Source organism: Electrophorus electricus, chromosome 10, assembly GCF_013358815.1.
Source record: "Electrophorus electricus isolate fEleEle1 chromosome 10, fEleEle1.pri, whole genome shotgun sequence".
Classification (NCBI taxonomy): domain Eukaryota; kingdom Metazoa; phylum Chordata; class Actinopteri; order Gymnotiformes; family Gymnotidae; genus Electrophorus; species Electrophorus electricus.
The window spans coordinates 9,518,133-9,532,231 of record NC_049544.1 but is presented as its reverse complement, the minus strand read 5'-3'; the positions used below and the strand labels follow the sequence as shown (position 1 = coordinate 9,532,231).

Genomic DNA, 14,099 nt, shown 5'->3' with positions numbered 1-14,099 from the left:
AATGACAAATATTGTCACTAGCCAAATAGTTACACACTACAATATATATCCATACTCTTTTGCATTGCTTTTTATATTTGTGAACTTCTCCAAGTGAAGACTTGTAGAAGTATGGTGAAACACATGTGACTTGTGAAGCCTGATGGATAAAGTTAAGTTTGTGCTTTCAAGTGTAAGGTGTCGTTCCCCACCCCGAGAAAAGAGGTACTCTTCGAAACATCAGACACTGAAAGTATGTTTGACACTTTGCTGTTGCTTTAATTGAATTGGAGTCTTACCTGGTGATGTTAGGTTTAAATCTGAACAAATGTTAATAGGCCGCCAACGTGACAGTATCCTCATTCAGGAGGGGCTTGATCAAAAGCCTGCTTAGTACAATGATTACCAAAGTTCGACCAGCCAGAACAAGCCTGCCATGATTTGAGTTTTAAAGACTACTTTTGGCAGATTTCCTATCTGCTTTTTGTTTGTTGCACTATATATGTGTCAGCAGATGGCTTACATGGGGGCTACACTACCTTGCAGAGTTTACATTGGCAGCTACAGGAGCACTACTGAAAAACAGCCCAGTTTGCCTCTACTTTTTAAGTGGCAGTTCACATATATTTGCATAATAATGCAAAGGATACATAACAGAAGGAGGGGAAAGCGCAAACTGTTTTTTTTGTTTGTTTGTTTGTTTTTTTTTGGTGATCATTACATGATGCCAAGTCTGTATTTACAACACTTTTGCATTACCTCAAGTTGAACATTGGGGCATGCATGCATTTGCATGTATTTGAATGATTAAAGAGTGCAGGGACCACAACTGTTCGTTACAAACGGACGAAGTCAATAAATCAAAACGATGGATGCTGTTAAAATTAGTGTGCCTGCTTAGTCGGCACAGTGACACAGTCCTGTGCAGGAAGTGAAGGAGAGAAGATGAGAGCATCAGGCTCCTAATTCAGGTATGAATATTTATAAGTCCATGCTCTAAGGACCTGCCCCTTAGAGAAATAATTGGTTGGACAGGCAGAGGCTGGCATTGCCAGGCTGCTGAGAGCAGTACAAGGATTCACCCTCTTCATTTGTTTACAGAGAAGGGCAATGAAAAGCCTTCAGCTAATACCACACTAAGAGCAGTTTTATAAATGCAAGAACACCCGCTGCCAGTTTGGGGCTAATGGGACTAAGTGTGCCTTTTTAGCAGTGTTCCTTTTGGTATAAAATAAATACTGTGATTGTACAACAAAACATTTTGAAACCTTTTCTTTCAGTCGTGGTATCCCTTAGCAATCCTGCCTGACTGCTTTCTGAATAAGACCAACATTTATCTCTCTAACACTAAAGGAAAGCTTCAACTGGCTTCACATGTGTGGACTTGAATCAGTAATCCAAAAAACCCTTGTATTACTTAGTAATAACCATAATATATATTATCACTCTGTATTCATTAAAAAAGAAGCCAAAGCAATATTATATAAAACAATTATGCAAGTTTTACCACAGTAGAGCCCATGCAAAATTCATCTTTTAGTTTTTAAATCTTAAAACATAACCTATGACAAACTATTTGGTTTAACAGAATATTTGTTTACTAAAATGTTTTCTGCAGCTCAGCAAATTATTCTGTTTAAAGGAGAAAAAAATTAACAAATAAGTAAAAGACAGGTCAGTTGAGACGAGTAAATTTCAATATATTTGTCACACTTTGTAATTATTCACTATTCTCCCAAGAGTGCTGCTGTTGCTGGTGGTGGTGATGATTATGATGGCATGACTGTCATAATAGCTGCAAAACTCAATGACTTTATCTAGCGCAGATGAGAACACCCCCTCACTAACACTGAAGTGGACCACTTTAGGTTTTCCCCACAGGCTCAGTAGAGATACTCCTCAGTGGCCCTGCCTGCCTGTCAAAAACCCACGCTCCCTCATTTACTCACTTCACAAGCATCCTTCATCTTTCCCTGGATAAGGTGGACTCTAATAAAGTTGCTCTTTGGTGCATTAATATTTTTCCCTTTCAGTATCTATTTCTTCCTGTCTTATAACCTCAAAAAGACACACACACTTTTTAAATGAGCACTGGAGTGAAACATGGGCGCGAAGAGAGCAATCAGATATTTTTAATGAATCCTTAAATAAATGACTCTGTTGCCTGAGCCATTGACATTCCTGACCAGATGCATGAAAGAGGAAGACAGAGGGTGTTGCTTAAAGAGCAAGTTAGTACTTTGAAGTGCTATTCATGCTATCTTCATAAATCGTTGAGCATAGACACTTTCGACAGTCCTCTTGCCGGCTCCTTCCTTAGGAGCTGGTACAGGCAGGTCTCAGTGGTTGTACGAGTGGATTTATGAGTTATTAATTACATATGTTGGTTCTCTTGGTCACTGCTGATCTCAGCCCACTCTTAGACTCCAAGAAGGAGAAAAGCAGTGAAAAATATCTGCTCTCAGCAGTAGCTTAAGTGCGCTCCCCATGGCAGCAGCCTTCAGAAAAGCCCCTTCATTCCTTATCAGGCATTTGGTGAGATTGAAGGCTGTCACCCCCAGAGTGTTGTCATGGCGAACCTGGCCAGTGTAGGCAGATTGATTGACAGCTTGTGACGCTGCTCGGAACTGCTCCCTCCTCCACAGGCTCGATGGTCTTTTGACACGCAGCTGCTTACTCCAGTGCCGCATGTCCTCCCGGCTGCAGGCTTGGAAATGCTAGCTGGAGATTAATTGGTCTGACATGAGACATGGAACTGTCTCTGTGCAGGCCAATGTTGCTTTTGGATCATGCTTATACTTGAACTGAGAGTGTAGCTGGTTTAATAGTTGAGAAGATGATTTGTTTGTGTGTAAAGATTTGCAAACTTGTTTGCTTTGAGTGCAAATGGAGAGGGGCTGGACTCCTCTGATGCTAGCCAGATAGAAGCCTAATTAGCTCTGGACTGTAGTACGGTACTTACGTTTTGGCTAACACTCTTCTTGGCCTGTTCCTTTCTCCCTTGTATCATATGTGTCTCACACTTGTAGCTGCACCCCAGCTGGTGTGGAGTGAACAAGTTTGGTAAAATGTGGAAGATTTTCAGTTTCCCCAAGAGCCTCTTTCAGACTTTCAGTTTAAACTAGCCATGTTGTCAATTTATTGTTTCTTCTTTTTCTGGTCTGTATTATTTGTTTGGTGCATATATGTATCCTTAGTTGTCTGCTTTATCCAGTAAATTAAAATTGTAATACCATACTTCTTTCTTTCTTTCTTTCTTTCTTTCTAGATTGGGCAGCTGGTATTTAAGGGTATGAAGAAGCTGAACAGGATTCAGTCCATTGTGTTTGAGACAGCCTACAATACCAATGAGAACATGCTGATCTGTGCACCAACTGGTGCTGGCAAGACCAACATCGCCATGCTGACAGTTCTGCATGAGATCCGCCAGCACCTGCAGCCCGGTGGGGTCATACGCAAGGACCAGTTCAAGGTATACCAGTGTTCTTTCCTAATGCCCACAGGTCAAGAGTTGTTCCCCACTGCATCCCACGCCTCCTCACTAAACCAGTGCCTGACTGCTTCCTTGGGATTTTTTGGATAGATGGGAGGGTATAAACAGGCAGCGTCCTGTAAATTGCATGTGCGCACACAAACAATGCCAAGTGGAATGATGATAGGCAGTCTTCATACATCACCATTAAACTTTCTCAGACTTAGTGGACGACATCATATTTCACTGCATGTTATATTGTGCTGGTTGCCAAGGAACAAATGATACTGTGATGTTCATTCATTTATCATGTGCTCGCTCTCTATTCCTTCCTCCCCCACTTTCTCCCCTCCCCTTGAAACTATAGATAGTATATGTAGCTCCGATGAAGGCCTTGGCTGCTGAAATGACTAATTACTTCAGTAAGCGTTTGGAGCCACTGGGCATCACTGTCAGAGAGCTCACTGGGGACATGCAGCTAAGCAAAGTGGAGATTCTCCGCACGCAGGTAACACATGCAAACACAGTCATTTTGTTCAGTCGTATTTCAGTACTGGCAAATGGAATATTTTGCACTTTTGTGGAAATTAGACCATAATGCAGGGTGACTTATAAGATCTAATTTACCTTGATTATAATTGTTGAAATGTAAGCATTTAGTAAAGAAGATATTTATCTCCCTTCGGTTGTTCTTGTGCTGAATAGTTCGCAGAATTAATTTTTGCAGCACTCAGTGTGATGAGACGTTATATCTAGCTGAGCATACAGCTGACCGAGCCATTAGATGCTGGCGCTTATATTCCTAATAATTTTGTAGAAAAGACCAAATGAGACTACATCGAGAATATCATGCTGTGCATACTTTGTTGTTAATACAGCCAGATGTTCAGGAACCAAAGATAGGCAGGAAGAAGGAGAATGTGATTCAGTCTCTAAAAGGAAATTGCACCCGTTGATCTGGACATGGTTTGGCATTGAGGTCATACACAGAACAAAGCGCGGTGTTTTGTACATTGTGTACGCTCAAATAAGATAGCTGCCAAGTCTAGCAGCATGACCAGCATGTTGCATCACTTCACACAGTGCAGTGTGCAATACGAGGGATGCGGCAGACTATGTGGGCCTCTCCCACCACCATGAACACAGCCACATCACTGCACTGCCAAGCTAAAAGAGCTTTTCTCCAGAGCAATGTAAAAAGAGTGGGAAGTGGGTGAGAAGAAGAAACCGCTGTACTTACACATTTAATAGCCAACGATCTGTTTCTTTTCAGAGCTGTAGTGAAAAGAGGGTTCAAACAGCTGCTTAAGACAATTGACTATAGACACAATTTACCAAGCCATACATTCTTTGCAGAGGAAACTCTTCCAAAGCTGTATGTTTGGGTTTGTGAACAACTGTCTGTCAGGCTCTCCAAAATCACTTAGTTTGCAACCACAACTGATCTTTGGTCAAGCAGATACTTTAAGTCCTAAATCAGCATTACTATACATCTCTTGGAAGACTAGCAGCTGAAGTCAGCTTGTCTTCAAACAAGCTACCACAGATAACACAGATGAATTCATAGCAGAGGGATTACTTCAGGCACTTGCGTTTTTAGAAACCAAGAGTGGAGAAACCAGTATGCTTCATTATCAATAATGGTACCAGCATGATTAAAGCAATATAACATTAGAATTTGGAAGGATTAGTGCAAGAACTAATTTTTTATTTTTATTTTTTAATCTGGGCACTGTATTGTGTGACATCAATCAGCTCGTAAAAAAGTGGCTTTGCAAATTACATTTTGTAAAATAAATGCCATTCACATTCGTTGTGAATCTGACCAAAATGGCTCTTCCAAACTTTGTGAGAGAATACAAATATCTAGAATACTTCTGTTGTGATTCAGGAAAAATATCCAGTCCTATCAAATGTTTTAAATTACACAGTGACCTTAATGTTCTCCTTCTTGTATGCTGTAAGGCATGCTCATCCACTGTAACAGTGTGTCCTATCCTCTTTGTTCAGCAGCATGATGTAGCCATTTATACTGGTTTATATATTAATCATGTAAAGGGCATAAGTCTAAGATTGGCTATTTTCATTTATACATATTATGCCAAGATGGGTTACTTTTATTATGTGAGTTGTGACAAAGGAGTCTTCAGTTGTTAAAACCTAGCAGAAAACTGGAAACCATGTTGGTTCAGATTCATATGAAACAGAGGTCTCACTGCCACCTGCTGCCGCTCTCCACTCAGCACTTACACAGCTGCTTTCTATGCAGGTGAGGGGAGAGCTGCGTTATTAGTGGAGTTGGAAAATGTTCTTTAAAACTATTTTTTTTCCTTCAGTAATGTAAAACTATGATTATTCACCTGGTGGATATTTTTGCTTAGATTTTTTTTTTTTCTTTCATTCATGGTGGGGCTTCTGCATTGTTTAGGAATTGTAATCGATTTACAAAATTGGTATTGACCCCAGAATAAACAAACAATTCCACACCCTAGCGTGGATGAATGAGGGAGACGGCGAGATGAGTGTTTGGATGGATGTAGGTGTGTAAGCGGGAATGGGAATGTGTATGTGCTGACGGACGCCTGCTGTCAGACTGGGTTTGGCTCGTAATGAGCTGAGGCTGCGGTTGCTTTCATCACAGCATAGCTCCTCAGATAAGAGAAGACAGAAGCGGCAGGCTGGTAAAGAGATCAGTCTGGGTTCAGACACTCTCATGATCAAGGGCCAGATAACCAGGCCTCTTAAACACAGACCCAGAAAAATCGCTCAGTCTCCACACACACTGAGCACAGGCTTCAGCCAAATATTAGCTCTGCTGTTCATTGTCTCTTGAAAATTGTATTCTCTCTTTCTCTCTGTCTCTGTCTCTTGATCTCTGTCTCATCATTCCAATTGAGAAAAATGTTGTAGAAGTACACTGATCTATGGATGCCTTGCATTAAAAATGGCTTAGCTGCTTGAATCTAGGAGAACGATCTAGAAGAATGGAATTGTTTTTTAACTACAAAAACCTTTTTCTTTTTGCATTTGTCTGGGGAAGAAAGCACACTGATAACACAGAGTTCTTTTGAATTACCTGTATAACCATGAATAACACTTACTAGTGTTCAAAACCCAGATTTCACGCCATGTGAGTAGGCTAACATCAGATAATTTAATTTCTGGCTTTTTAACATCCACATGATGTTAAAAACTGTATGGATGGGGGAGACTGATTTTAATTGCACCTCTTGTATCCAAATATTTCATAAAACCATTATTACCAGGTAAACAGAATTTTTGCCATCATTACTATTTTTTTTTTTTTTTTTTTTTTTTTTTTTTTTTTAATCGGAGCAAACTTTGCCTCATGAGTGAATGCCTAGATGGATGCTTCCTTTTCTTCATGGCAGATTTAATTCATTTCTCAATTTGCTTGCTCTTTGCTTGTGTGTGGCAAGTTTTGCAAAAGATTTCTTATTAAAGTGTCCCCCTCCTTACAGAAGTGGTGCCTCTAGTCTTACTGAAGTATGTGCCCTGCTGGATATGCCTCTAGTTTGCTTCTTTCTTTTGGCTTTAATCCTGAAATCATTCCAGGTCTCTGTAACCTAGAAGACTGTAGGCTTTCAATTTAAAATGAAGAATTGGCTACAGTGCCCTTGGGTAATGATTGTCTTCTTTTCTGATCTATGCTGTTGAGAGCCTTATCCTTAAATTCCTCAGTGTGCTCTTGTTTGGTCAGATTTGCTAATGGTTTTATGAGCGAATGCTTGCAGTCTTGCATGACTGCTCTTCTCTGCTTGGTACATTTTGTTTTACTTTAACAAAATCACTAGCAAGTTGAGTCCATGTAATCAGGATTGCCCTGTGCATCAGTGCAGACTGAACATTCTGAAAAAGATAATTAAGTCTTGAGTTACAGCAATGGTGTCAAACTTATCATAATGTGTCTGAAACGCATCATAATCCACATTTTTCAGGAGTCTGGGAGGTTTGCAAGTAAATGTTATTGACCAAATTATTGAATTTATTTTAAAATGTTTCTAGCTGCTTAAGGCAATCCGTCAAGTTTATAAAACCCGTTGTATACTGGCTACTACCTGTTATCAATTTGTTTACAACAATTGGCATATAATTACAGAAAATGTCCAATGAAGTATTAAGATGAAAGAAATACCTACACCCTTTAGTGCACCTTACAAGCAACCAAATGTGATGGCCCCTTCCCCTTGTTTTCATTCCCTCACTCACTCTTTCATCTACTCACTCACTCTCCCTCCCTGCCACACCCTTGAATGCTTGAACTGATGCATCATATGCGATGGGGAGCAGTCTTAATCAGCCCCTTATCTAAGCCCCAGTCCTGCATAGCTGAATGTGACAGGGATGGGGCGAAAGGCTCTGTAAAGAATGAGGCTGGTGCCTCTGCAGTGAGTAGCGGAGAGAATACAGAGCGATTCTGTGCTGGAGAGTGCTCTGAGGAGCCTGGAGAAGCAGCTGGGGCACCAGGTCCTGACACACAGCCTAGTGATGGTTGTTGTGGAGCCCAGACACAGAATGTTATCTAATCTGCCATTTCCCAAACCCAGGGGAGGTGCTAGAGAGCTTCAGGGCTCCACAGGTAGTGTGAAATACATAAGAAACTGTTGTTGGCACAGAAGGGCTGGGCTTTTATTCTCATCAGTACACCCCACCCCCAGATATTTTGATGAAGTCAAGCCTATTGCATGTGCAAGGTAAAAGAAAATGCGTGTAGGAGTTATGAAGGGTTGATGACAAAGCAAGCAGTTAAGAAATGGACATCATGGTCACTCTATTTGACCAGTCTATATGGGTAGGGTAAAGAGGTGGGTCACTCCTCCCTTCACATTATTGTTTTAAACACTGATTATTCTATCAAAACACACAACTATTCATGTTTGTTTATTTTTAAGATTAATAGTAAAACAGTCAATTGCACTGTTTGAAAAGTGAAATGTCACACAGTGACATGTGTGGTGTAATAATAGACCTTCTAGCCAACATTCTGCCAAAAAGGATTTGAAATACAAATAATGTTTATTGGGTGTGTCCATTAAGTATTTCGTTTACTAGTCCATTAATTGGAGCGGTGTTAAATATTTTTTAATGGACTAAAATTTCATGGTTCATCACATGAAATTTTATTGCTTGCAGTTGTATGCGATTTCTGTACCTGACTTGCGCATGTGAGTGTGTAATCGGTGGGGCTCGGGTGTACTTTTATCCGTGCTGTTGCTATAGGAGAAAACACAGGTTCAGGTCCAGATCTGGTTTAAACTCTGTTTTCCCCTTTGTCAAATGGCATCTTGTGTCACTTTGGTTAATTACACCGAAGGGCATCGGAAGCATCAGGAGTGAGTTGTGCGTTATTGAGCGCCTGAAGGTGGTCATTAGATATTGATCAGTGGAGATCATCAGAGCACCATCTCTCTCTGCCTTGCTGAGGACAAGCAGCAGGTTACAGCTTAACACCTCTTTCATCTATTGTGTCCTTCCTTTTACTTTCACTCTCCTTTTTTTATCTGCCCATCTCTCTCTCTCTCTCTCTCTCTCTCTCTCTCTTTCTCTCTCTCTCTCTCTCTCTCTCTCTCTCTGGTATTTTCTCTGTGTCCCTTTCTTTCTCCCGTCCACGAGCCTGTCAGTCTGTAGCTCTTGGATTTCAGCATATCTCCTTTTCTCTCATTTAGTTGTTGCCATAGAAACTGCTGTACTGTAAAATGCCTGTTACAGTGTACACACAGCTATACAAATATCGTCCTTATTGATCACTGAATTTGTGCTTGCATTTAGATATAAAAATAAGCAATGCTAACAAAACATTGCAAATTGTGCCTTACTAACGAGCAGATCAAGGTCTGCATGTTTGGACACTATAGAGGGATTGGCCTTGTGTTTGCTCCTTTAGCTCAGAGGAAACACAGCAAATAAAGCCTAAAAAAAATGCAGTTTGCTTAAGAAAGACCCCGCTTTTTTTATTGTATTAGCTTTATTTTCTTAACCACATATGTATGTACATATAGAAAGCATTGTAATTTCAGTATGTATAGTCTTCTGTTTTTATGTTATGCTGAGTAGTTAGAAATTCAAGAACTGAAAAATACTTTAACTTTTAGGTCATATGAATGAAACAACAAAAATTAATGGGTGAATGACAGAGAAGCTGAAGATAGTATCTCTGCAAGTATTTAAATATCCATAAGATGTATATTATCTCCAAAATCTGAATGCAGATTCCATATCTGAGACTCGGGAGGATATTTTCTAATCCCAGAGCTCATTTAAGTATTAAAATGCAGAGAGATGTGAATCTCAGAAATTGGGCCAATTCCTCTTAATCTCTGGGGAAGTGCATTTAACTTAATACGAGCTCTGTACTTGGGGGTGGGGGGTTAGTCTCCTGAACTAGCAAGACTGATGAAAGCTGCTGTCTGTTTTGTTGTGTAGAAAAAGTAGCCAGCCTATGGTTAGACTGGTTAGACCCTGCCAAGCAAGGCTCTTTTCCTGTGTTTCGTACACTACTTCTGTAATGAGGCTCAGCGCGAGGGCACGAACAGTAACCTTCTGTTTCCTTTAGCTGCTGCTCTCCTCCTGAGCCCGGCTCCCTCCCCCATCCGCACTGGCAAGCCAGTAAACAATGCCTCGCTGTTTTTAAAGAGGCCAGATGCAATGCTTGGGGTCTTGCGTCAGCCCTTTCCGATGGAGGCAATTGGACATGGTTTTCATGTCAAATTTGATGAGGCACAAAAGCAGCGATAGGAATAGGCACTCCACATGTGCCACCAGTGCATGCAAGCACATGCACACCCACGTGCATGTGCACTCTACACTGGTGGCAGGTGTGAGGTGTCTGGTCCCACTGAGCTGCATGGCTCCACCAGCAGGCCAGCTTGCATGCACTTAGACAGTAGCTCTCTGTAGTGGTGTGTGTTTTCTTGGACTGCATTTGTTTGAAGTTAGGCAGCGCTAAAACGCTAGGCAAGCTGACCTTGGAATGCATGTTCAGTTCTCTGACCTGGAGGCCACTGCCCTGCTTTAGAGCCGAACTGTACGTGACTCCTCTGTAATAATTAATTCATTCATTCTTTCCATATTTATTTTCTTTCATGCTAACCAGGGAGTAGTTCAGCTTTTCAGACTTGCTGTGCTTGCGAGTAAAATGTTGTTGATTATAGGTTTGCTAAAAAAGAAAAAAGACCTCAAAATCAGGCTACTATAATGAGGGCATGGTGAGATGAAGTCAGGTTGAAGAGTTGTGAGTTTAGAATGACGGACATGGAGTTAGCCACTGAATGCTTGTCGTCTGTGACGCTGAATTGTCATCCTACATTTGACAGCTTGACAAGTTCCTTAAAGCGTCACTGGAGTGGAGGTCCTGCAGTCTTGCCTGGTCTCATCACAGAGCTTTTAGTGAACAAACAAGGATTACCATGCAGCTATTTCTGACATAGAGCAGTTATTGATACTTTCAGGCAAAAACAACAGAGCGATTACAATATACCAACGTGCAGGTCAGGTTTGGAATTTGACGTGTTTGGATCTCCTCTGCCTTCATCTCCCTTCTCTTCATCTACCGTCTTGCTGATGTTGGAGCCTTCTTTTTCACTAGGACATGATCCATAGTTTAAAAAGATTTTTTTTCGGTCATACATTGTCTTTACAAACCATCAGCACATCACTACCAGTGAAAGATCTCCCAGCTCTCTTGCTCTCTGCCCACTCTAAAGACGGATTGTGGTTACCATGGAAACAGTGGGCAGGCCAGGAAAGCATTTGGCAGCAGTGTCTGTCTCTCTGTGTGTGTCTGTGTGACTGTGTGTCTGTGTGTGTCTGTGTGTCTGTGTGTGTCTGTGTGTGACTGTGTGTGTGTGTAAGTGCATGTGCATGCGCATTTACATCTTCCCTGGCCCAGGGGAAGTGGGTAAATATTTGCTGCTTGCGTAATAACAGAGTGGCAGGCGTCTTGATGCCGAGACAGCTCTACAGACAGAGCCTTAATTAAGAGATAAGTCTTGGTGCTGGGGAGGGATGCCTAGCCACCAGTGGCTTTTTTTTTTTTTTTTTTTTTTTTTTTTTTTTTTTTTTTTTTTACACGCCTGCACACATCAGTGCCTCCACAGGAGTCCCTCTCTACATCACCCAGCAACCCAACACCTTGCATCGCCTGCGCCAGGCCCACTTACTGACACACGTTCTGTCTCTCTCTGGAGGTGCTGTTCGGTGAGGGCCTGCAGACCCAACCGCTGCATACTTTTAGAACTGTGCGGATTTCCCCGTGCCAAAGAAACACACCATGTTCGGGCAAGCCACTGTGATACTAGCTTGTGAGGGTGGCGTTATCATCACAAGGGGTAAAAACTGCATTGGCCTCTTTGAAGTCCTATAGGGTTTTTTATTTTTTTTTATTTTTCTTTCTTCCCCCCCTTTGCTTTGTACTGTAATTAAAGTAAGCACTTTGGCCCTGCTACCTGTTTGCCAGGGCTTCCATTTAGATTAGCGGCAGTCTAATTAACAGTGGAGGCGCGGTTTCTGTTCTGGCACCAGTCTCTAATGGCCAGGCAGATTGATTTAAATGCAAACTAGAAAGGATTTAATGAACTGCTTTTACTGAAAGTGTTTAATAGGAATTTCCACACTCTCAGACATGTTGGCAAACAGCTCTTGGGCTATTAATTATATATTATTGTGTATTTCTGGTTAAAATGTTTTTTAATTGCATGGCAATAACTGCATTAGATGAGTCTTAAATGCATATGCCTGTCTAAGATACTTGACATTAGTGTGAAGCCATGGTAGAAGTATCCAAACTGTTGAGATAAAGATGGATTCTGATTAATTTACTGAAGAACAGTTCTGGAGAATTCATATCAATTGTCATGCGTGATTTGTGTGTCACTAATTCGGAGCCCATTTCCCAAACAGCACTACTAAAAAAGCCTTGTGGGGAGACACAAGTCTGTAAGGTGTTTAATAAAGACCATGTTTAACTCCACCATCATAGTGTTCATCTTGGAGAGGCAGATCTGAAATAAAAAGATAAAAGCTTGGGCAGTGGTTAAGGTACTTGACTAGAATTAAGAGGGTTGCAAGGTCAAGCTCCACCACTGCCAAGTTGCCACTGTTGGGCCCCTGAGCAAGGCCTTTAACCCTCAATTGCTCAAGTTGTATTCAATCATAATTGTAGGTCATTTTGGATAAAAGCATCAGCCAAATGCCATAAATATAAATATAAGCATCCTCAATGGACCTAATGCATTTTTTTTTCTAAAGTGCTCCGCACACCCAATCTGCATGCATCATTTACACCTGTTTTACACTTACAGTATTTACATGTTTTCTGAAGCATTCTCCAGAGCACTGGTCAAGCCCTGTCTTTCTGTCTAGTTGATGTGCTTGTGTCCTGCAGATGCTGGTGACTACCCCGGAGAAGTGGGACGTGGTGACAAGGAAGAGTGTGGGAGACGTGGCACTGTCTCAGCTGGTGCGCCTGCTCATCCTGGACGAGGTGCACCTACTGCATGAGGACAGAGGGCCCGTCCTGGAGAGCCTGGTGGCGCGCACACTGCGTCAGGTTAGACACCCCACCCCACATTCTCTAATTTACATGCATATGTATATGTGTTCATGTGTGCACGAATGCCCTTGTACATGCGTGTGTATTTGTGTGTATGAGAGCATGCACATACACATCTGCATTTGTGTGCTTTGTGAGTGACAGAGACCTGGTGATGATGATTGGCACCGTGCCTTACAGGAATCAGTCTGGCCGTTTGGGATATTAGTGTGATTATGCAAATCCTGACAGGCAGAGAGATGTGAGTCTGCATTCCAGAGAGTCCCATGTTCATGTTCCATTCTTTCAAGCTGCACTTCAGTGTCAGTCTCAAGGAGGAAATTAATAAATAAGCTTAAACTGGTGCATTGTGGGAAGTGTCCGTACTCTTTGTTGCAAAGCAAGGAGAGAAAAGTATGTTGGGACAGTGTCAGATTTTTTATTCTTATCTAGAAGATTTTGGGATTTCTCAGTGGGGTTAGCAATCTGTATATCTGACCATTATTTGTGTTTTCATATTCTTATGTTTTCACGTACTTCTAACATGAAGCTTGATGAAAGCTGTCCACAGCAACAGCCAGATATTACTGGACAGTTTAACAGGGACATACAGCATCACTTCAAATGTTTCATGTGCTCTATTTAGTTCAAGATGTAGTGCTTTTTTTCATGTAGATTGCAACCCCATAAATCTAAGTAATAGAAATCAAAAACATATAAAATCTATATTTCTACCATTACTTCCAGTTGGATAAGTCATAATATTCCAGTAGAGGGGGGAATCTCTAGACACCCTGTGATTCCATTCGACTGTAATCAGGGTGCCACGATGCCATTATATTATTCTTCTCCATGCCTGAAAATTGGAAAGGTTATTAAGACCAAAATACTAAGTCATTATAATCGACTCTCTTTATATGCATGAAATTGTCTGTGTGGGTTTTTTTTGTTTGTTTTTTTTAACTGAAATGTTGTATACTCTGCGTACTTTCATTAAGATGGACACGGTGTCAGAGATGCAATGCAGTGCTGTTGCCCAGCAGCCCCTGTGCTTTGCCAGGGTTCATCTCCATATGTCATTATATTTGGGCTAAGAAC

General features: G+C 41.3%; 1 protein-coding gene across 2 annotated transcripts in view; it reads left to right on the top strand.

The window, feature by feature from the left end:
• Positions 1-14,099, top strand: part of ascc3 (activating signal cointegrator 1 complex subunit 3) — a 105,161-nt gene that overhangs the window by 35,592 nt on the left and 55,470 nt on the right. For both annotated transcript variants that reach the window (XM_027015427.2, XM_027015437.2), the window contains 3 exons: positions 3,248-3,451; positions 3,819-3,959; positions 12,855-13,019. In XM_027015427.2, the coding sequence (XP_026871228.2) occupies positions 3,248-3,451; positions 3,819-3,959; positions 12,855-13,019 (510 nt within the window). The remainder of the gene's footprint in view (positions 1-3,247; positions 3,452-3,818; positions 3,960-12,854; positions 13,020-14,099) is intronic.